Below are 23,242 nucleotides of genomic sequence, written 5' to 3'. Positions count from 1 at the left end.
GATTTTTTGAGTCCTCTCCATGGCAGATGCTCTGTGGTGCGTCTTTCTGAGTTCTACCTCACACATGCACACACACACTCTCAAACACACAGGCTTTTGAAGACAGTATGTATATCATAGCACACATCATTTGAAAGAAAAAAAGGATCTAGTTTTTTTTCTGTATTTGTGTTATTTATTTATTTATTTCAAGCTCAGAGGCATCTACTGTATGTAATGTACATTTCATTCAGAAGTAATATTTATATGCATTTTGTTTCATATTTTGTTTCATTGTTTTCTGTGCAATATAACTCATAGATTAGTGTAGTCAGTGATCTGTACATATTACTGCAGATGTATGTATGTTTTCTGAGAGTCAGGAAACAGGCATTTGCAGCTTGCCATGGTAACCTTTGGATGTATTTGATGGCTCAAATTCCCAACCTGTCCCTTTTTGCCCTTTTATCATGGTTGGGCACTGTAGGCAGTAACCCCTAGTATCAGCTCCCAGAATGCACTTGGGGATAGTGACGCATGTCCTGACCCTTTCTGGGCCACATCTCCACTTGACTGTTGTGGCTTCCTCTCTTTTTGTGGTTTTCCTCTCCTCCCATCTCCTCAAAATAGAAAAGATAGAGTAGGCTACGCATGAGTTTTCTCTGAGCAAATCTGGTTTTAGTGCAGGTACATAGAGGAAAGAAAGGAAAGCCATTCAGCACTACTGGAGTGACACTGCAGTCTTCTGATGGGTTAGCCAAACACTGACGGCAAAGAGTTAACATGTGTTTTGGTAAGGCTAGTTGTGTGAATTTTGATCTGAAATTGCCTCACTAACAGACCAACTATATACATCAGAAATGGAAACTGTCTACCTTCAACTCCAGTGAATAAAAGAGTTGAATTTTAATGTCTCGCTTTGTTCTTTTTTTTATTGTTAAGTTGACATTTCTTTCAGTACTATGAGTTCTAAGAGGAAATGAATAGGATGTGTATGGGAAGACTACTACGCTTCATATTATTGATAAGGCTTTTCATGGTCTCTTACAGAGGGATTTACTCAATAAATAATTAGCTACATGATCCATGGCGTAGAATAGTTAGGAATATTTTGTGGAATGGTAAAATGAGAGGTGCTTGGTCCAGAGGAGTTCTTGTTTGGCACCGGCACTGGTCAGTGTAGGCACAAGACGACCGTACTAAAGAGGACACAATGGCAAGTAGTACTGCACTCGAGGTATTTGGTCTTCAAAGCTTTGGGGGTGGCTGGTCCTCCCAGTAATCAAAGGTCCTCCTCTTCCTCTAATGGACCAGGTGAAGGCAGGTTGGTCTGGTCTAGTTGGTCTGTGGTGTACCTGTAGTCAGATCTCCCAGGGTTTTGAAGAACTCCTCCATCTCCTTCTGGAGGAGAATGTTTCGGCTCTCTGCATCTTGATGTGCCCTCTCTGAGTTCCTGAGTCGGATCTCCAGCATGTTGAACTTCTTCTTCTCCTGGTCCAGCTCCTCCTCAAGTCGGTTTACTTGGGACTGGTATTTATAGCAGGACTCCTCCAACCTTAAAGAAGACGGAAAGAGGTTATAAACTTACACATATTTATTTTTGTTGGTTATCTGACAGGAAATTGAGAGTTGTACTCACTTGCAAATGCAGGTTTCAAAGCCCGCTCTCTGTTTCTTCAGTTCCTGCTTGAGCTCAGTCACTAGGTCAGCAAGACCCTCATTTGTTCCAGTGAGATCATCCTCAGTGCTGCTTGTGTTGTAATCCAGAGCAGTTGGACTGTCTCTCACCTCTGTGGGTCTCTCTTGACCCTGCCCTAATTTCTCTGCCTTATCACTTCTCTCTGGCTCGGTCAATGAGATCTCAAAGGAGGTCCAGATGGAGGTGTCAGCAGGCAAGCTTAGACTGGAGGGAGCAACGTTGTCATAGGCAGACAGTCTATGGGATTGGTGGAGTGCTCTGTGAGAGAGAGATGTTCGAGAGGAGTCTTCATCAGAGTCTCTATGCGAGTCCTTAAGTGAAAGTGTGGTCTCTTTAAGGGAGAGGGTTGAATCCTTCAGAGGGTCTTTTAGTCTTTCACCAGACGAGGTTGTGCGCCTGTGAGCTCGCAGGGACGTAAGGCCATTCATCAGCCAGTTGCTCCCACCAGCTGCTGACACATCCCCTGCTGACCCCCCTATTTTTCCCCTTGCCCCCCCAGATGCTGCACTGCCCTTGAAGGAACACCTCCAGGAGGGAAGGGCTTTGGACTGTTTACTGGGGCTAACAGCTACTTCACTTCCACCATTTCCCTCACTTTTGCTCTCTGTTTTCCCATCCACTTTCTCCTCTGTCTTACCCTTGCTTTTCCCTTCTATCTGACTGTCCTCACCCTTCTCAGATGTTGTAATGGGGCTTGGTGCAGTAGGCTTATTTTCTGAAGAAGGAGTAGAAGGTTGGGATTTCTCTTTAGGGGTTTTGGAGCCAGCGCCTGAGGATGATGGGTTGTCAGTTTTATCTTGCGAGACCCATTCCACTTTGGAGCGTTGGATAAGACTTTGCTGTTGCTGTGAGTGGATCTCGGTCTGAGTTTCAGGTTCCTCACAATGGTAGAGCCGGGAGTGTTCACTGATCAGCACAGTCATCAGGTGCTGCACCTGTGAACTTCCTGTGTGCAATAAAAAGTATACATTTGCTTAAAACGTTTTGTACCATTCAAATCAATATGTATATATTTAGTCACAGATTAACATCTTGACATTATCACCAACCCTCCATCATGGTAACTGGATCCTCCACTCGGGGCCGAAGGATATTGGGTCCGAACACAGTGGCCAGGTTCTGAACACTCATCTTATTCTCAATAGAGTGAGACTGAACTTCATCCAGAAACCTGTGCAGACCAGCACAGTAAAAAAAAAACATTCTTCAGTGTCGAATGCACCACTTTAAAAAAAAATTCAGACTCATGAAATGGGGACTGAGTCACTATTCTGGCTGGCATGTGGGCTCGGATATTAATGTAAATGCAGAAGGTAGAGGAGACATGCAATTATGCACAGTCAATCAATGTGAAGCCACTGCGCCTCATGACGAGCATTGTGGGTGTAATGGATGTTATTTCTGTGGTATGACAGGGTGACAAATCGTCAGTTGTCAAACAGTGAATGGGAAATAGCAGAAACAATAAAGCCCATCACAGACACATAAGTGAGCTCCACAACTAATTATAGATACAGTGGGGAACAATGTAGTGCTTACTTACTTGCAGATGTATTTAAGGAGGTTGTAGTTGAACTGAGGAAGGGATTTCACTTGCTTGCCTAGCTCTATGATACCCTTGAACATGGAAAAGACTTGTTAATTGCCAAGGCAAGAGTTTGGAAATAGAGTGGTGAAGTGACAGGCAGATATTTAATTACCATTTCTTTATCCTTGTTAAGTAGCTGAGCACAAGATAGAAATTGTGTGTATTTGGAGAAAGGGATTACAGGCTCAGGCAGCTCCCGTATGTACAGCTTCAGCAGTGACGCCACTGTGTGGACATCTGTGGTACTGTAAGAGAGAGTCTACATTACAGAATGCTACCTAACATGGATTGTGGTTTGGCAAACTTGTATTGATTAAACATTCCCTCCAGCAACCTCACCTGTCAAATACTGGCTTCTCGCCACGGTCGAATGTATCCTGCAATTCTCGCACGTGATTGGTCTGTCCGGGCGCCCTAAAAAGGCCCTCCTCATCAAGCCCATGTTCACGTATGAAACACACACACTGTTCGACCAGCACAGGGACCAGTCGCTGTGGGCCACATTGGCCCTCATATAGCATTGTCTCCTCTAAGTGCTGCCCAAACAAACCTGTAGACACACAACACAACAATCCACACCAAACAAGTCATTCATATCTTTTTCTGTGTGCACCCAGAGACAGTCAAGGGGTTTAATCTCTTCTTTGGAAGCATGTGAAACCTCATTATCCTTAAACTTAATTTCAATAAAGAGACTGTTGTATGTAGATGTGTTTATGTGTACGCAGGCTTTTAAGAATCACACCTCCTCCGAGTGGGGCCCATATAGCTCTGCGTGTGGCTCTGACCCATTCCTCCATGTCACTCTGAGAGGTGGCCATCAGCAGGAAAGATTCGTGGCTTATACCTGTTCGATCCTTTTCTCCTGTTCCCCCTGAAAATACAACCGCCATAACATTAGTTGATCTGAATCAACAGGATAAAATGTTTCAAACACATTTCAAAAACACTGCTTCAAATACGTAGAATCACATACAGAACAGATACCACTATTGCAAATTACTTTGCTATGACAGCAACCGCCATTATCAACAAGAAATGTTTTCGATAACCTTATTAGCACCATCACCCCTGTAAAGTACAAAGAGGCAGCCATGCAGCTCTGCCTCTCTTTCCTCTGGCTGCACACAGCTTGGTACCACCCGGTTTGACATTTTAGTTTATTTCAGTTTAACTTTGATTACACTTAAATGTTAAAATGTTCTCCCTTTTTGTGACTTTGAAATTGCTTCTTTTGAAGAGGCGCAAGTGCTACTCAATTTCAGATGGAACTAAAAGCATTAAAGCTATGTAAACCTTTGAAAAGCAATCTGAAAGACAGGTTGTACTTCATATGCCTTGCTATATAGGCTAAATATCAGTACCTGCATTCATTACAAAGTCCTGTGCTGTGGTGCATAGTGTGTTGTATGTGAGAGAAATGACCTAGAAAGAGCAGTGTTCCCTGTGGATACTAGCACTGCACCATGCCTCTCACTCAGTCTCCTTTCTCCTTTGCCCACAGCCTTTTCCACTGGGTCTTTTCACTGTGTTATTCCAATGACTTTCTCTACAAAGTGACTCTAGAAACCATCTCACACTATAAAAGACCCCACCAGTGTTTTTGCCTGTTTTATCCCACAACACGAAATATGATGTATGTGACATAGAACCCGAGAGGGAGATATGTGCAAGACTTTACAGGAAGGACACAATAAAGTCTTCTCTGCAAGAATGTCTGTACAACACACCCTTGTCTTTAATAATAAAAAAATGTACTCTACTTACCACCACCCTTAATAGAGAACTCCTAAGGATAAATTGTGTGTTGAGTGTGTTTTCTTTCTTTCTTTCTTTCTTTCTTTCTTTCTTTCTTTCTTTCTTTCTTTCTTTCTTTCTTTCTTTCTGTCTTTCTTTCTGGCAGGACCTTTGATCTATGCAGTACTGTACATAGTGTCCACTGTTCTGCCCGTAATCATGCCAAACCCATGCTATTGAGAAGAGAAATTAATTGACATTGAATCCTCAGTCAAATCCTTTCCGCTGCTCTGCATATTTTGTTCATGTATCTCTGCTTGTGAGTCATATGTAGCTATTAATCTACTTCTGTTTTTCCATGTTTCATTACTTTGACTCTGGGTCAGCAAGGCTTACACAGAGGAAATGATGTGTGTAGATTATGATTAACATTTGAGTCATCAGAAAGAAATATTTCTGTAATTTACTTCTTTTTTTTAAAAACTTTTAGCCTTTATTTAACCTAGAAGGTTTTGAGATACATTATCTCTTACCGGAGTCAAGTAGAGTAGCTGGTGATATTACAAAATACGTCACAGAGGTACTATAAATTATAGAGTTCATAATGGGTGCTTGATCATACCTCAAGGTTTCGTGAAAAATGTAAATAAAAATTGAAAGTGAGAAAGTGTTTTTATTTTATTTTTGGCATCTAGATGGTTGAACATCATTTCAACAAGGCTTACTCACTCAATTCCATACACAACAGAGTTGTCAACATGCCAACCCCACCTGGAACAATTTCAAAAAGGTGGCGACCAGGCTCGTCTTGATTGGCAGGCAACTCATTGACCTGACTGCCCTGAAGAGGAATACAACCCTGGAAGAGAAAGTGGAGGAAGGTGTGAGATGGACAGATAGACATATGCATGGATAGACGGATAAGCAGGCAGGCAGGCAGTAGGGAAACACACATATCAGAGGTATTTGAGGGCCAAACAAGAAATCAATTAATGTTTCTGGACCTGGACGTGTAGTGCATGTTAAACATTATAGAGTTCTGAGTACACTGGACTCTGGGCATCTGTCCAACAGAGGGAGGTAATAATGATTGAAGGAGAGATGACTCAGGGAAACAACTCATCTATTAATCCCACTGCTGCTTCCTGATGTTCTTCCATTTCTGATCATTCCAGCATAGAAAAGGTCAAAGGTCACCCACTAAGTGCTTACAACAGAACCACAGGGCAGCTCATTACCACATTATCAGTGAGACAGCAAGTGTGTTGGGGCAGTAACAACAGCTTTTATGGACCATGTGGAGATGTCTTGATGGAAGGTGAATTTTGTGTGGAAGATGAATGGATATCATATACTGTGCTGTATATACAGCACTAGTTTGACACCAAAAATGCAAAGACAAAAGCATGAAGCTTTAAGAGTTCTTAATTTGACTACATAAAAAAAAACCATTTTGTCACCTTATTTAAGAGAATCAATAAGCTATTTTCATAATTGGAGAGAACACAACGAATCGACTGTTGCTGAGGGAAAATACTAATGAAGCTTGAACATGTATCAAGCTTTAAGTTGATACATGTTGATACATGTTAAACCAAAAATACAGCAGGTGGGTTAACAGGTGACATCAAATAATTGTCTTCTATATGTGTAATCATTGCAAACCATTGCTTTTTTTTTGGTGTCACCTGTGCCTTGGTCTCATCCTGGTCCTTGTAGAAATACAGTGCTTCAGTCCGCAGCACAAACCAACGCAGCTGCCAGTTTTTCATGATGCTTCGTTGTCTCTTCAGCCAGCCTGCCTTCAGAGCTTTCTCCTGATCCAGAGGAGAACAGGGTCTGGAAACCCGGGACAACTCGCCAAGCACCATGCTCTTGGACCGTGCTGGATGGACACACACAAAGAGTAAAGGACGTATTGCAAGCATTACAGCGATAAAAAAAAATAGACAGTTACATATAGAAAGCAAATACATGTTATTTTAGGATTATTTCTCTTTGTTGTCTTCCTGTGATCAGTCTGAAAAGATCCACAGTAATCATTCACAGAAGTCTCCCTTGAGGATAGCTAAGCCCACATGCTTGACCATGCATTCAGATTTGCTCTCAAGTCAATCTTCCAAGGTATGGCCTCCATTTTGCAGCCTGCTTTAAGAGGAAATCCATTTTAAAAAAGTACATATTCTACTGTGTTTTGTTATGTGTTTCAGATGATAATTAGGGCATATTTCATTTCCCCTATTCATTGCTGTACATGGAGAGCACTTCTGCTTTGGATCAGGTTGTGCTTTAACTGCTACAGATTGATTACAAGCATGGATTGTATATTAGCATTTGCATGCCAGAGGTACAGAGCAAAAACAGCGACAGTAGAATAATCCCTGGGGAGTTGGAGAATGGGGTGGGGGGGGGGGGGGGGGGGGGGGGGGGGGCTAAACAGAAGGCAGAGGGAGAGGAGAGAGAAATCAATGGCGTATTTTCTCCTGTTAATTGCATCTTGCATTCTGCTGAGGACAGCAGGGAAGGTATCTGTAAGGGCCCGGACTGAAATTTCTCACTCCTATTTCCTCTCTTGCTCTCACTTATCAGTTCTTTGCCTGAACTCATAATTTAATTTCTCCCCTTTGTGGATGCCCTTCATTTGCAGAGTCATGATTGCTGAGAATGGAGATGAGACCACGTGAAGCAGTGATTAACAAAATTGTGTGCTGACAGCAGAGGCAGGCAGAGCAGCATCTAAAAATACAGCAGACATGGTCACATCTTGTTTATCTTTTAAAAAAGAAGCAGGAAATCTCATAGAGGAACCGGTTAGCTCTACTGTCAGCAAAGATGTATTAGTGTGCAGGGAAGGGTCAAATAATTATCTTTTCAGAATATAATGTTATTAGAAATACATTACCTCATGTCACTTGTGGTAAGTAAAAGTAACCAACTTTTATCAGCAATATTGTCAAGCAACATATCCATAAATTATCAAAAGTATAAATACTAAAAATGTAGAAAGTGCTAAACCAGTTATATTACTGATGCATTGATGTATAAATAGTATTTAACAGTTGTAATTGGTTATGGTGGAGGTCATTTTAACTATTTCATATAGATTGTTAGATAAAACAGCCAGAAAGTACAGACACCTCAAATGTGTATTATTTGTATTATTTGTATTAATACTGATGCATTGCTGTGAAAGTAGCATTCACAATTGTATTTAGTCAGATTTAAACTAAATTTAACTACTTGTAAAGTAGTATAAAAGGGAGATGGATATTCTCAAGAAAAGTACAAGTTATTTAAAGTCATACTTATGTACAGTACTTGACTAATTGTATTTCTTTACATTCCATGACTGATAATAACTTGTAACAATATAGATCCTGCAACCTAATGTCATACCAGAAATACAATTATTCAGATGCTGACTAATCTAATATTGGAATGATTGCATTTATTACATTATCATAATTTATGAGATTGTTAGATATGAATAAATATAATTTTCATAAACCTAATGTATTATTGGTCAATGAGTGCATATTTATAATTAAAAGGTTACAGCAGCAAAACGGGGTCTAATCAATGAAATCTTGAGCCAATTACAAAATTGCATTAATATTTAGTTGTTCATAAAAATTCTGCAACTACAGTATATTACCTCAAATGAGACTAAATCCTATTCAATATTTATTTAAATATCAGCATATTGCCAACAGATAATGGAGCAATGTCTCAACCACAACATTTTACCAATAAGATTTTCCCATAAGACTTTACACTGCTTATCTGTTTTAGGATTCAGGTCTGATATCCAAGCTTCCGAGAGCAGATCCAGCTCTGTGATGCTGTCTGAATTTGCCCTGAATGATGTTGCATAAAAGGGTCAGAGGAGAGCTGAGCTGGGAATCTAATCAAAGGAGAATACCATTACAGTAAATGAGAGATGGCAAGCACACAAACGTGGCGAGCAAACTGAAGTGGCTACTGCACTCTTGAAGGAGAAAGAAGCACTTCTCCTTCCCATCATCTTTTATGATCTTACTTTTATGGCTGGCCTAGAATAAGACAAAGACTTGCCAGGGCAGAGATGACGCACCAGTCGTGCTTCACCACACACATTTACACACAGGAATATGCGTTCTTGAGGGTGCTGTTAGGTGTCAATATTTTGCACCATTATTGACATTTTCATACAAATTAATGAAGGAGATATCACACAGTTATTCTAGTAAGGATGGCCTCTAAAACAGCCATTTTGGGATACTCTCCTCTGAAACCCTAAAATCTAATTTGTTTAGTTGGATTGGCACTGTCACAACTTGAGCACCTGCCATTTGGCTGCCTAGAAAGAATGTGCCCTTTTTCTATGGTGTTTGTTTTTCAATAAGTAAATTCCTGTTTGCGCACAGCATGCCCTGAAGATCAGATATATTGATTTGAATCAAAATATCAGGTTGGGAGATTAGTGCTCCCAGGCGATGCCCTTTACCCTCCCTCCTGGTTTCCTGCAGCAGCGAGTACTGTGTGGGCACTGAGCCTTTATAGACTGAATCCCAGTGGCGTTGTGCTAACAATCCATGCCAGCAGTTGATTTGAATTGCAGGAATATGTGAAATCAGCACACAGTGCCCGAGCTGTGTGATGTTACTGCTGTGTTGCTTTATTAGTGTCTTTGATAAACCAAATCTACTCAACAGCTCACCACCAGTAGGACTAACTGGTGAGTAATGACTGCTATTGTAATAGTGGGAAGCTGCCTTACCACTGCCTTACCGTACGTTACTCTTTTATACTTACTAATGCTCACTTTTAACTCATTTTACTACTTTGCCTATTGCTTGTACTTTTTTCATACACTTCTTAAATGCTTAGACTGAAATTTATTTTTGCTCCATGCCATTATGTTGTACATAATACACATTTATACCTGGAAGTTATTGTAAATAAACATTGTGATTGGTTCTATGGTGATAGAACACACATATGTATGGCAGACATCATGTATAAAACTGCTTTTCTTTTTAAATTTATATTGATATTGATGTGCTACTTGACAATAAACTTTTTAGCAGCTCAAAGTGAATCATCTAGATATTTTTTAGTATTGATGCCTTTTGCTAGTAATGTTAGAATTGGTGGAATAAGGTCGAGTTCTTGTGTCCCATCTGTTGAACTTTAAAGAGCAATCCCATTGTCTTATTGTCTTGGTAGCTAGTTAGCTAATGTAATACATTTGCTAGCTAACATAAGTCTCTCCCTCTCTCTCAGTCCTGTTAAAGAAAATGAATATTCTCTAATATCACAATTGATCATTAAGATCACATATGTTGACTGAAGTCTCCTGGTAGGCATACTGCCTAATGGACTTAAAGGGGACCTATTGTGCACATTTCCAGCTCTATATTTTCATTCTAGAGTAGCTTTGCATGGATCACAGTTACTCCTTATCTCACGCTGTCCTTTTATACAGCCCCTCAGTTCAGCCTCTGTCTCTAACAGGCCGTTTTAACTCATGTCTCTTCAAGGCCCCCTTCCTGATTCTGATTAGACAGCTTTCTGGTGCTTGCTGAGGGGCAGCCGTATCAGTTTCATGTTAAATTACTGTTGATGCAAACCCAACATTTCCTGCTTAATATTAAAAGGTTTTAAATGACTAAATATGGCTTTAATTGTGAAAAAATTATAGGAGATGAAATGCGTTGCTCACCAAATTAGCAGAGCTTTATTAGAGGTGCTATAAAACAGTTGACACAACAGCATTTTGCTGTGTAGTGGAAAAACATTTACAGTGAGCGAGCTTGGCTCAAGTCATGGCTTCGTGTGACAACCCCCAAAATAATGGAAAAATGGAAAAATACCATAAAGCCAGTGTTTTTCATTGTTCATTTGTACATATGTTTACGTCATTATTTGACACTTTGGCCACATTTAATATGAACATCTGACATTGTAAGATTGTATATATGATGGAAAATAAGTTTAAGGTCCTCTTTAAACAGTAACAGCATAATTTTGATTATAGGCTTCTATTCTAATAACCAATCATATTACTAGATGTTCGTCAATGACAGTCTACAGACAGGCCCCACCCTTTACTTTGACAGGAAGGTATAGCAGTTTATGAAAAATGAAGAGTATATCTATATCAGCATCTTCTTATTGCCCATTGTTATTGAAGCAATTATGCTTTCTGTGGAGAAGTGGCAAGAGACAAATATGGAGGCAAGAGAGGAAACCAAGAGGCCAGAGGAAGTGCATATTTTTACAGCATTATCAAGCTGAGCGCCTGCATGCGTCAGTCAGAGAGTTAGGTAAGAGTTTAGCTGGTCAACATGTGAGGAGAATCTACTGAAATACACTTCATTTCTTTGAATGTATCATTAATTAATTAAGTCATGTTGCAGTGTTTGAACCAACCTCAGTTGTGGGATTGTTTTACATTTTAATATCCGTTTAACAGTGTCATAAAATAAGTCATTCAATGTGTATATTTGTTTAGGTAAAAAAAAAATCACCTTTCATAAATTTGGGCCCCTGCCCCTCTAATATTCTTTGCCCGTCCCTGTCTCTGAGCCACCTGAAACAGCGTGCACTGGTTGTCTAGCAACCACCTGCCACGAAGAGCACAGCAAGTATTTATATTCTGCATTATGATAATACCTCAGTGCGAGGCATGTATATGTCCCGACTGTGGTCACAAGTGGGGTTTACCCTGCCTTAGAGGAACTATGTTTGACAGTCAGCTGTTCTGATTTACAAGGAGTAGAGAGCTCAGCATTTCCCTCACCACCTCTGATATGGACTCTGTCACCTGCTCAAAACCATGCCAACTAAAAACCAACCCAATAGCCAGAATAACAGAGGAAGGCAAACAGAGGTATAGCCATGTGTTCAGGTGTGAACATGTCATGAGGCAGACCTTTGTTAGGAGGAGAATCATTTTTCCAGCAGCCATGTTTACTACAATCCACAGTGTCCCCATCAACATAAGATAACATCTTCTAGGAATGAGGAGGGTATAATCAAGACATGAGGGATTACATCACCCTGTGGTAGAGTCTGTTAACTCTCAATGAACACTGGGCACAGCAGATAAAGCTTCACCACTTCAGATCATGCAAGAAAACTCAGTTCATTGCTTGTTTCAATAGTCACCAGGATGCAGATTCGGCTGTGGTATGGCACTGCTACACCTTTTTTTCCTGTCATTATCAATGAAAGCACTGACAACAATATTGATGGTACATTATTACAAAGGAAGCAGGACAGATGGAGCTCTGCAGAGACAGCGAGTGAAAGAAAGAGATGGACTGCAGAGGGGACAGTCAGAAACACGAGAACAGGGAAAAGAGAGAAGATGGGATGGAGCGTAGAAGAGGGATGGGATGGAGAAAGGGGAGGAGGGACCGTGCTTACCCCGGCGTGCCTGTTTTATCTTGGGGCTCAGCATGGTTACCGTTGCTGTGCTGCTCCCTCTCACAGAGACATGACTGCATCCCTCTGTTCACACACTATTTCTCATGCACATACACACGCACACACACTCGCAGCTGCCTCGCCCTGTTACTCCACATCCTCTTCGAGCATCTCTCTCCGCGCGCTCACTGTCTTGCACTTGGACACTGTCTCTGTCTGATTTCTCTCACACACACACACTTAAAAGCACTCAACACCACACTCTCTTCATCCTCCCCTCCTTCCTTTTCTTTCACTACCCTCTTTCTGTCTCACTTGCCCGGCGTGCTGTTGTTCTCACATACCTAGAGCCCTGCCCACTCTCTCTCTCTCTCTCTCTCTCTCTCTCTCTCTCTCTCTCTCTCTCTCTCTCTCTCTCTCTCTCTCTCTCTCTCTCTCTCTCTCTCATGCTATCTGTCTCTCTGCCTTCTGCTGCACACTCTCAGTATCAATTTCTCACCGTCTATAAATATGTCTGGCTGTGTGTCCTCTGTCTTGTCACCAATTTCTTAACATTGGCTCCACAGTCTTCACATTCCCTCCGGTTGTGTGCTCACAGATATTTGATTATGGTCTTGTCTGTACCTGAAGTACAACCTCAGATCAATATATTTGATTTAACTGACACCATTCTCACCACTAGATCTTTTATGCCAGGTCACTGCATTGTGGCTACCTATTAACTGTTGCAGATGTAGTGTATGATAAACCATGAGAGGGGCTACTAAATTTGGAAGGACCTTTGTTTAAAATTGATAAAACCCAACTATACGGCACTCACACTTAGTATTCTGACTCATTCAGTTGAAGATTTACAATCTAAGGGGAAATGCCACGCGACTCAGTCACTTAGCAGTCTGTGTCAGTGAAGGCAACAGCACTCAAGAGTGTGTCCTTCTGGTTTTTATTCTGCCTGGTGGGGTTGTAGTGGATGTGATAAAGGAGATAAATGCTGCCGTTCAAGTGACCTGAGGAGACTAATTGGCATTATGGAGAAACTGGTAAAGATGCGAGCTGACTGAGCTTTCTCCTAAGAAAATATAACCCTCTCAGCACACACACAATAATCAATCAATGACAGATGCTTAACACTATACACTGCCTTTGTCAATGATTTATAAAGGAGTTGCAAGTTTGAGGGTAACCCTAACCCAGGTACACTAATCACAGGCAAAAAAATAAAAAATCTTGCTTGGTATAATGATCATCATAGCAAAACAATGTAAAAAAAATGTGCTTTACCTGACAATTTCTTTCGTGTGTCACCGGTCAGAGAAGTCTTGGATGGTTTCATGGCAGTGAACTCGTCTCCACAGTTTATCATTCTTCGCTGGGGACACACAGACACTTTCACAGCCTGCACAATGGCAATACTGAAATTTCAGCCCTATACTTAATTGATAAGCGCAGAGAAACAATCAAATGACATTCACATACCTTAAGAGAAAGGGCTACTATAGTTGCCATCATTAACACACCAATGATGTGTGCTTGAGGAATGCTGATGTGAATGTCTCTGATAGAAGGAAGGAAATAAAGACAGTCATGCAACTACTTGCCATGTCATCTTGGCTGGACAGACGAGACAACTCTCAGTTTGGAGACCAGACTCTCTGTTTCACATAGGCCCTGGCAGCTGCTGTGATAGGTCCCACTTCAAAAACTAAACAGCTGTGCCGTATCCTCTTCTGCTGTCCTCTATGTCTGTCTCATACTCAGGAAGTGAGCTGCCTTGATGGAGAAGTGAAAACTGCTGACCTCTGTGTAAAAATATTATGAGTTTCTCCTTCAGATATTATTACTGTACATTTCTATTGCTGACAAGAGAGCAATAGAATAGAGGGAAGGTCACAAGCTTTGGATCTGAAAATCTCTTGAAGGCCTGCTTCTCTCTAGCTAAGCAATGGTTAAAAAAAGACAACTTTTTGTTTATAAATGACAGATGTTTGTGAATTGCCTTTAATAAATATATTATTTTTCCTAAAGCATAAAAACATCACGGCACAAATATGAAGTATTATCCTGGAAACCTAAAGAAACTGTGTCAACACAAATAAAACACATTGGTACATGTTAAAATATATAAGAATATCAACAAGTGGCAGCCAGTGATCCAGGAACAGATAAATACAATATATACTCTCATTTTCTAAGGTTTACATGCACTCATCTTAACTTATCCATATGTATAACAGGCAGTACTGTAGAAACTAAATTATATCACATGACGTAGCTGCTCACGTAGTCCAGACACACCAGAAGGGGTGTGGAGAACATCATCTATAATCTTGAAATATAGTCCTCAGGGACACATAGGAAATGAGTGTGTGTAATTGGAGGCATGAAAAGAGTCTTATTAGTGAGAGCAGAGGAAGAGTCATGGTACAAATGACAGGGAGCAGGTCAGACATGTAAGGACATTATGTTGGGAACGAAGTCTTCCAATACCTGCTATTAACTATCATTGCCAGCTAACCACAGGACAAGCTAATGTTATGAAATCTTTACAACTATGAACTATCCTTTAAACCATATCACACTTTTAGTTAAAATAACAATAACAAGGAAAATTTAAAAAAAATATGCTGATGTGGAATATAAAAACAGGTGTCAATATGAGCAGTTCCCTGCTAAAACACAGTTCTAGAAATATCCAATATTTTATACAGAACAATGTAAACCAACAAGTTCATTAATGATAATACTATCTTAAAGTGTTCTGTGAGGTCACAAAAAACTAGTCTGAACTCTTAGCTAGCCACAAAACTGCAGACATATCTACTTTAGAGCCTATTGTATATTAAAATATATTAGAATGTAACCAAATTTTACATTCAAGTACAACATGTTATGGCGTTAGAGAATTATTGAATCTAAAGAGTACATTATCAGAAATTTGAGTGCACACAGATGATTTTGTAAACTGTTAATAACTATAATTGTAAGTGATAACACAAACAACACAAACTGACAGTGTTAAATGTCTATGGCAGTTTCGTCCTCCCCTGTTTGTCCACTGCCCCGCCATCTCCGTCCCTCCAGCAGAAACGACAGTACTGTGACCCAACGCTGTCCCAGTGACTTCTGACACACAAAGTTTTCACAGTGTTTAAAATAGGTGGTTGTTCCCATGGCGATGGCATCAAACTGCTCAGTCAGTAGCCACACCTCCCACAGGAGTGTCAGCGCATTCATAAACATCATGACCACGACCCAGAACTGCTCCCCCAACAGTGTGAGCCACAATGACAAGCTACGACTGCCAGCAGACATTTTGTCGTACAGGTAGCTTGTTGCCGTGGCAACAAAAAGAAGGTGTGCTGTCACCATGGAGAGGATGAAGAAGAGGAAGAGACGGTGGTTACCCCTGCCAACGCACCGGTTGAGGAAAAGGCAGTGGTGGTCATAGTCCTTGATGCACACCTCACATAGCTTGCAGTGTTTAGTATTGTCAGGCTGAAACAACTGTGAAGAAGGCAAAGAGGGAGAGGAACATACTAGTTATTACCTTTTTAATGATCCAGCCCAAGTGCACCTTAAACATTTTCCACAAAGATTATGATTATCACAAAATAATTTGACTACCCTTAATGGAGTCAAAATGTTCAGGCTATGCTATTAAGTGGTATAAATCGGAGGCCATGCCAGTCTCTGCATTTTGTCAGCCATATATGGTACAACATTTTTACTTCAAACAGGAATGAATGAAATATTGGAACTTGATTAAGTGGGGATCTGGAATAATTCTATTGTTAAATTTTAATCCGTTATGTAAGGTTAAAATTAATCTAGATAAATGGAAAAAACCCCAGAAAGTAACAGTATTGGGTAAAATTAGTGTTCTGAAAATGAGAATAGCTCCCCAGTTTAATTACATATCAATAATGTTAGGTTGGGTTAAGCAGTTGCTATGGAGAGGGAAAAGACCAAGAATCATCATTAGCAAACTATGTGCCCCTAAAGAAAATGGAAGATTAGGGCTGCCCCACCTTAAACCCTATGCTTTATTCTTTGAAGCTGCCAAGTGAATGACACACTGGAAGGTGGATGAAGAAAGAGTAGAGTGGGTAGATACTGAGTCAAAACTGTGTACATTATCTCAGAAACTAAATACATTGGATCCTGTTCTTTTACATTGTAGAAAAGTCTGGACCACAGTTCATAGATTATATAAACTGTCACCTTGTGCACAGAGATATTCCTCGATATGGTACAATCCTTCATTGTGTAATGGGAAAACAGTGTACTGGAAGCAGTGGCATTCCAGTGGTATATGATGTGTTGGAGATATGTATGAGGATAATTAAAGAAATTTGTCCTGAAATGTAAAGAACATTTTTGAAAATATTTACAGATTGAAGGTTGTCTGGCATCTATCGTCAACACTAATGCTAATAATCCTATTACATATTTTAAGTTGCCATGCAAATGCCACGCAGCTTCACATTTTTATGAATGTACCAACAACACTACAAGCATTGATTGTTCCAATATTAAACTGCTCTGGCAGCAGGATCAGCAGAAGCTGTAGGAGTTGTAAGTGAATGGTCTGGTTTAATAATCCTTTTTGACTCTCAGTCTGTGAGGAAAGAGATTTCAAATGTCAGGTGTTTCAAAGTGTGTATTCTCAATCATAACAGTAGGCTTAGCTTGGATCATTTTAAGACTCCTGAAATAAGCAATGGGCAAGTGCGATGGTAGAAACAGCATCATATGAAAATTGCTTAACAGATTGAAAGGTGATCAAGTAGATTACCATTTTTATTATGGGCTATTATTTTTCTCTTTTTGGGGACTTATCATACCCGTAGGTTAAAAAAAATCAACTTGCAGAGACAAACTCACTCAATACAGGTACTACATCACCATGAAATTAAAGTGACATTACTTTGTACAGGACCTTTGCAGATTTTAGCTGGTGGGTGTCAAGAACATTTTCAATGGAGTGCCATTTGACCAATCGGTGTACAAATTTCTAGATCTCGACAGACAGCAACATATCTAGATAGATATGTAGATGTGGGGGTATGAAAAGCACATAGCACCTATTAATGCCTCCTGAACCCTGCCCAGTATAGATGTCTTACCTCACAGTACGGGCAGAACCTATGAGAGCTCTGGTTGCTCTCCACTAGGTTAGCGATACAGGAGAACCGAGGATCTGCATCTGCTCTGTCCAATGTCCCAGGGTCCTGAGTCAGAACCTTACAGAACAAACCAAAGACTAGGGAGAAGTGGACCATTGACACCTGGACCAGGGCGCTGGTTGGCCATACACATTCACAAGGTTAAGGAAGAACTTCTTATTCTTATTTTCATACATGAAATCCTAGATTACATTCCCCCCTAGCTATTGTGTGTATTTGGGTGGGCAAAATTTGATGCAAAAAAACAAACAAAAACAGTCAAAGGGTAAAGAAAAAGTAATTTCCCCAATTTTTTTCATGGGCAGAAGACTTAACGTAAAGGATATTAGGCATTATTCTTCCATAGAAGCAGAACAAGGAATGGACTATGCCGGCTATGAGGGTTCCCAAGTAGATTGGGTTGGGTAACCTGGAAGGAAGACAGCTGCTATCTGAACAAAAAGACATAACAAACAGTAAAATATGTTGACTAACTGTTACATATTTTCAGATATACTACAACTTCTATCAAACCTTTGGTATGTGGTCATGCGGTGGTACTGCATGAAGATACTTCTGGCCAGCCAGGGGAAGAGTAAGCCACAGATTAGCCCACCATAGCCTCCCAACATGGCTGCTATCAGCAGAATGGAAGCTCCACTCAGAGTAGGAAAAAGCAGTGTCCAGTAGTACAAAACTGGTGAGAAAAGACACATGATACAAACACACAACATTCAACACATAAATGCACACACTGAAACTACAGTGTTTGCTCATCATTTCTGTCATTATCATCATCATCCCTGTTTCATTGCTAAATAAATGTATTAAAACTATGGAGTAATATTTACCATGAGACTCTCTGGGCTTGTGGTGTATTGGCTCATTAATGTACCGACTCAGTAGTTTTGTGAGTTGCTGATGTCTAGAAAAAAACAACACACAGTGTAGCAATGTATTAATCGGCACCAGGATCCCAGGAGAAAAAAGTAAACTGGAAAATCAAACACACCGGATATTCTGATAGTAGTGAGGACAGTTACTATCCCACACAGTGGCCTGCTAGTCAGTGTTTTTCCATAGATTTCTAGAAACAGCAGATTCACCGAAATGTTTTCCCCAGCTTGCTGAGGTCCAGTGGTGTGAGGCCGCTGTGGTTCTTCTCATGGAGCATCCTGCACCCTGCTCTCTGCAGCAATGTCCAGCACACCTCTACGCCACCTCTCTCTGCTGCGACATGAAGCGCTGTCGCTCCTTGCTGGTCAACAGCCTCCACAGCACATCTCTGAAACAAACAGTCACACATAGTTGCTAAAAGATCTGATCTACACTGTTTCACAAAAGCACCTTAGGACATATCTCATCTTTGATCAATTCCCAAGCATAGGGGTTAAGATTATCTTTGAATAAAAGAGGCTTTTTAGGGTTTGGTAACATTTATGTGGATGAATTATTTCTGCTTCTGGTTATATTTCAGTTACTATCTCATTAGCAATAAAATGTTTATATGAACCATCCATTTAATATTCAACAAGTGCTTCAATTTAATGGAACACGGCACCATAAACTACAGCCACAAAAATCCCCATAGAGTTGAATGAAAACCTAAAAGTATTTTTTTATTGCTGAGCTGTTTATAAGATTGCATTCAATGTAGCTAATTGTATAAAATGGCTGCTCAGTATAAATCGGAACCACGGTTTAATTTCTTTAAAGCTGCACTGAGCAATTTATGGGGAGCAGAAACATATTAAAAATCTCAAAGAAAGACAGCCCTGACATACATTTGGTTTATCAAGTTGTTACAGCTAAACAATTGCCACTAACAGCACGTACGGTATCCCAATGAAGTTCTAAACCACCTGACAAATGTAACTCCACCCTGTACTGTTGACCAGGAAGATGTTGGTGGAAACTATGCCCCTGCTGGGCGAAAGCAAGGAGAAGGAGAAGGGGAAGGCACATCAGGAGGCAGCAGAAGAGGAGGAAAAACTGGAGTGTAGAGGTGACAGTTAGAACTTTGAAAGTTGGCACTATGACTGTTGAAAGGAGAGAACTAACTGATATGATGGAGAGAAGGAAGGTATATATACTGTGTGTGCAACAGACTAGAAGGAAGGAGAGTAAGGTGGGTTCAAACTGTTCAACCATGGTATGGATGGGAGGAGAAACGGGGCAGGGGTAGGAAGAGTATGTCAAGTGTGTGTTGGAGGTGAAGAGAGTGTTGGACGGAGTGATGAGTATGAAGCTGGAAATTGAAAGTGTGATGATGAATGCTGTCAGGTGAAGGTGGGATTACATCAAGACTCTGAGCTCTTTCTTGTTTGCAATGGTGATGGAAAGTTTGGCAGAATAGATCAGGCAGGAGTCTCCAAGGACTATGGTGTCCACAGATGCCATTGTGAAATGTAGTGAGAGTAGGGGGCAGGTCAAGGAGAGCCTGAGCAGGCGAAGGTATGCACAGTGGGGAAGAGGAATGAAAGTCAGTAGAAGGATTGGGAATTAGTGTATCAGGTTGGACAGTTTGGAGATGGTTTAGACATAGAGAAGAGATGCTGGTTATATTGGGAGAAGGATACTGAAGATGGGGCTGCTAGGCAAGAGGAAAAGAAGAGGGCTGAAGAGGTTTATGGATAAGGGAGGACATGCAGGTAGGAAGATGCAGAATCAGATGATCCACTGTGATGACCCATAACGGGAACAACCAAGAGAAGAAGTAAGAAAATAGAGAGCGAGACTTAACCATAATGTAAATGTGTGGGTTTCAGAAGGAACATAATGAGATAAAAGTGCCGTAAAGCAGTTACAATATATAGTTGTGGGTTAATTCTCAGTGGATTTGGCAGCATGATCTATCCTTAACTTATTACATTATTTTCATTTGATTCAATGTACAAACCAAAATATTTTTTATGTAAATGGATAGACTAGCATGAGATTGATTGAGTGAGTGACGACTGTATCATACTTGGTCTCTGAGCAGGTATCGGACCACCTCTGTGTTGCCAGTGGATGCAGCCAGGTGAAGGGGTGTAACGTGGTACATGTCTGTGTCTGAAAACCGGAACATCCCAGTCTCCCACAAATAGTGCATTGCAATGCTGGAAAAGATAATACAAAGTGAGTCAACGTCATAAATATGTGGTTGTGTCACTGTGGTGACACTGAGGATAAATACAGATTGTGATGTGATGTTTCCCCCACTCACATGTTGCCTCCAGTGACAGCATGATGCAATGACGTTTTTCCCTGCATGTCTATGAGGCGCAAATCAGATCCATACTGCATCATTTGGTGAATTATATAGATATTCCCTTGCCTGAGAGAAGGATAGCAATCACATCATGTCACCTTGAGAATAATCTGTGCATGTTTAACATCGGATACTTAAAACAGTAACTACTTGTTACCTGCAGGCAAAATGAAAGGCTGTCTGTCCTGCATCACATGTCAGGTTAGGGTCAGCACCATTGCTTAAGAAAAGGTCAACCAGGGCACGGTTACCATGGAGGGCAGCGTAGTGGAGCGGGGTGAAACCACCCCAGCCTGGATGAAGACAAACAAATACGCATCACTGTCAGATTTAAAGATGCTGACCTTCATAGTGATCTATAGTCTCTGTTTCAAACAATGGAAGCCTGACACAAATGCATGGCCTGTCAGCCCGTTGATCGCTCTAAACCCTCTGGAGTCTGAGCTAGGGTTCCCTTTGGCACAATGTGACTTTGTGCTTTGTTGTCATAGGATAGGATTTGTCCATCTAGATCTGTGCCAGACCAAATATCTCCCAGAGGAGTTGCAGCAAGATTAGGTTTCCCCTTTGCAATGTGACAAAATCACAGACAATGACTATGACTCAAAATGTTATTAAATGATATGTTCACAATGTTTGAAGTCAGTCTTAAAACAACAGTAAGGTGCCCATAAAAACAGTGAAAGAGGTTTTACTCACTGCAATTATCACTCATGTTCATACTGGCTATTAAAAGATCCCCTTCAAATGTACTGATGGGGACAAAATCCATCCAAAAATACATTAAGTTTATCTGAAGCCTATATGAGACTTCAACAGCCTGAGTTAGTCATATCAAGTGGATATCTGCCACATTTACAGTCTTTTTAGCTCTTTGTGTTTCCTAAACAATGTTTCCCTGTTGAGCTGCAGTGCAACAATGTTTCCCTGTTGAGCTGCAGTGGAAGTATCGTAACAAAAAGAGGAATTGTGCACTAAAAGACTGTAACATTGAAAGATATCTAGTTGATTTGTCTCATTCGGACAGCTGAAACTTAGCTTCAGATAAACCTTTAAATACATTTTTGCATAGAAGGACTGGGGATTTCCGTCCCCATCACTTACACTGTACACACATAAGAGGGGATTCAGTATGAACAGGAATGATTATGGTAATAAAAACCTATTTCAATATTCATACGGGAACTTGACTGTAGTTTTAATAATAATGCATTTTATTAATAGGCACCTTTCAAAGCACTCAAGGACACCTTACAAGACACACATAAAAACAACAACAGTGCATCAGACATAATAAAATCAGCAAATACTGAAGTGGAAGTACAATAGTACAATAGATGAATATGAATGTAGATTTCATAGTCAGTGTGAGACAGAATATGCAAAGAAATCGGGGAAACAACTGTGAACTCATCCTTTAATGTACCCATTATTATTATGGTACAAGCTTGCAATTATAAATTGTGTACTACAGAGGAATGACATGGGTATACATTGTGAATTCTTTCAATAAAACAATGTCCATGAACAGTCTTCTGCATTATAATGAGCAAATTAGATCACCATCAGTCACAATTAAGGGCTTAAAACTATGTTTATCTTGGCAACAGCAGTAGGTAGTAGGCTGACTGTGGCCTGCATGTTTACAAAAATACTTCAAATATTACCACTGAAGAAAGCATCACTGACCCGATACACATCTGGATTTCATACTTTACGTTATTCATTCTTACCTTTCTGCCTGAGGACTGATCGATAATTTTGAATGAAGTGTATACACTGTTCAACATTTCCTCTCTGTATACAGTCAAATATGTCTCCACCACCGACGGAGCATACAGGCACCGGATGCATTATGACGGCTGTACGGAAGCGGCCCGCTATTTTCCACCGACCTAAACTGTAAACGGTAACAAAATCAGCTCATCTGACGAAGCGCTGCAACATCATGCTGTAAAGCGAGCAGGGAGATCATGTTTCGCAGCAAAGTAACGGACCTCTGCATTGTGTTAAACTGGTTAAACTGATAGAGACTGAACACGCCCTGGACACCTCATTGGTTACATTCACCCACGTGATCGGAGATGTCAACAGCGTCACCAAAACACGCTGTCTCAATAAATAAACGCCTAAATGTTTGGTTTAGTTTAATTTTAGAGGCAGTCAAATCAAATAATGTTACATTAATCGTTGTTTTATATTTTTAGGAAAAGGATACCCATCCAAATTTAATAACACGTGATAGCACGTGAAAACTATTTGCTCCTCCAAAAGCTATCAATACAATCAGCTCTACGCCCTTGTCATTTTCCAATCCAATTGTCCAGTGCGCGGCGTTGTTTAAATAGCAAGTGCACCTATGCCTCTCTGGTGGTCTTCTTCTCATCAGGAAATACAGGGAAGAAAAA

The 23,242-nt window shown here is 40.5% G+C and overlaps 2 protein-coding genes across 3 annotated transcripts; both read right to left on the bottom strand.

Annotated features, from left to right (window-relative positions):
- Positions 1–1,275: 1,275 nt before the first annotated feature.
- Positions 1,276–12,554, bottom strand: arhgap22 (Rho GTPase activating protein 22). The gene is made up of 10 exons (XM_062431121.1): positions 12,417–12,554; positions 6,692–6,888; positions 5,775–5,862; positions 4,012–4,140; positions 3,606–3,816; positions 3,379–3,511; positions 3,222–3,295; positions 2,728–2,849; positions 1,619–2,624; positions 1,276–1,534 (listed from the first exon to the last, which is right to left on the bottom strand). Exons 1-10 carry the CDS (start codon positions 12,448–12,450, stop codon positions 1,315–1,317), a joined length of 2,214 nt encoding a protein of 737 aa, XP_062287105.1. The 5' UTR covers positions 12,451–12,554; the 3' UTR covers positions 1,276–1,314.
- Positions 12,555–14,397: 1,843 nt separating this feature from the next.
- si:ch211-223a10.1 (putative ZDHHC-type palmitoyltransferase 6) lies at positions 14,398–22,845 on the bottom strand. Of its 2 annotated transcripts, none has more exons than XM_062430373.1 (10): positions 22,568–22,845; positions 20,992–21,127; positions 20,790–20,900; positions 20,550–20,682; positions 18,688–18,866; positions 18,433–18,506; positions 18,116–18,278; positions 17,929–18,011; positions 17,543–17,733; positions 14,398–15,920 (listed from the first exon to the last, which is right to left on the bottom strand). In XM_062430373.1, the coding sequence occupies exons 1-10, from the start codon at positions 22,686–22,688 to the stop codon at positions 15,432–15,434; spliced, it is 1,680 nt and encodes a 559-aa protein (XP_062286357.1). In that variant the 5' UTR covers positions 22,689–22,845; the 3' UTR covers positions 14,398–15,431. The 2 variants fall into 2 exon arrangements, with proteins under 2 accessions (XP_062286357.1, XP_062286358.1); XM_062430374.1 differs by having other exon boundaries at positions 17,543–17,727.
- Positions 22,846–23,242: the final 397 nt, after the last annotated feature.

Source organism: Scomber scombrus, chromosome 12 (assembly GCF_963691925.1).
Source record: "Scomber scombrus chromosome 12, fScoSco1.1, whole genome shotgun sequence".
Lineage (NCBI taxonomy): Eukaryota > Metazoa > Chordata > Actinopteri > Scombriformes > Scombridae > Scomber > Scomber scombrus.
The sequence above is the reverse complement of the archived record's forward strand: the minus strand, read 5'-3'. Positions and strand labels throughout refer to the sequence as shown.

Coding starts and splice junctions, on each gene's coding strand:
- arhgap22 (XM_062431121.1), bottom strand. CDS start 12,450: ATGCTGAGCCCCAAGATAAAACAGGCACGCCGGG. Junction 4,141..5,774: donor CCTTTTTGAAATTGTTCCAG/GTGGGGTTGGCA, acceptor TTGTATTTTCAG/GGGGAACAGGAGAAAAGGAT. Junction 2,625..2,727: donor TCCAGTTACCATGATGGAGG/GTTGGTGATAAT, acceptor TATTGCACACAG/GAAGTTCACAGGTGCAGCAC.
- si:ch211-223a10.1 (XM_062430373.1), bottom strand. CDS start 22,688: ATGCATCCGGTGCCTGTATGCTCCGTCGGTGGTGGAGACATATTTGAC. Junction 18,507..18,687: donor AAGCTGGGGAAAACATTTCG/GTGAATCTGCTG, acceptor GTTTTTTTCTAG/ACATCAGCAACTCACAAAAC. Junction 18,012..18,115: donor CGCATGACCACATACCAAAG/GTTTGATAGAAG, acceptor TCTTCCTTCCAG/GTTACCCAACCCAATCTACT.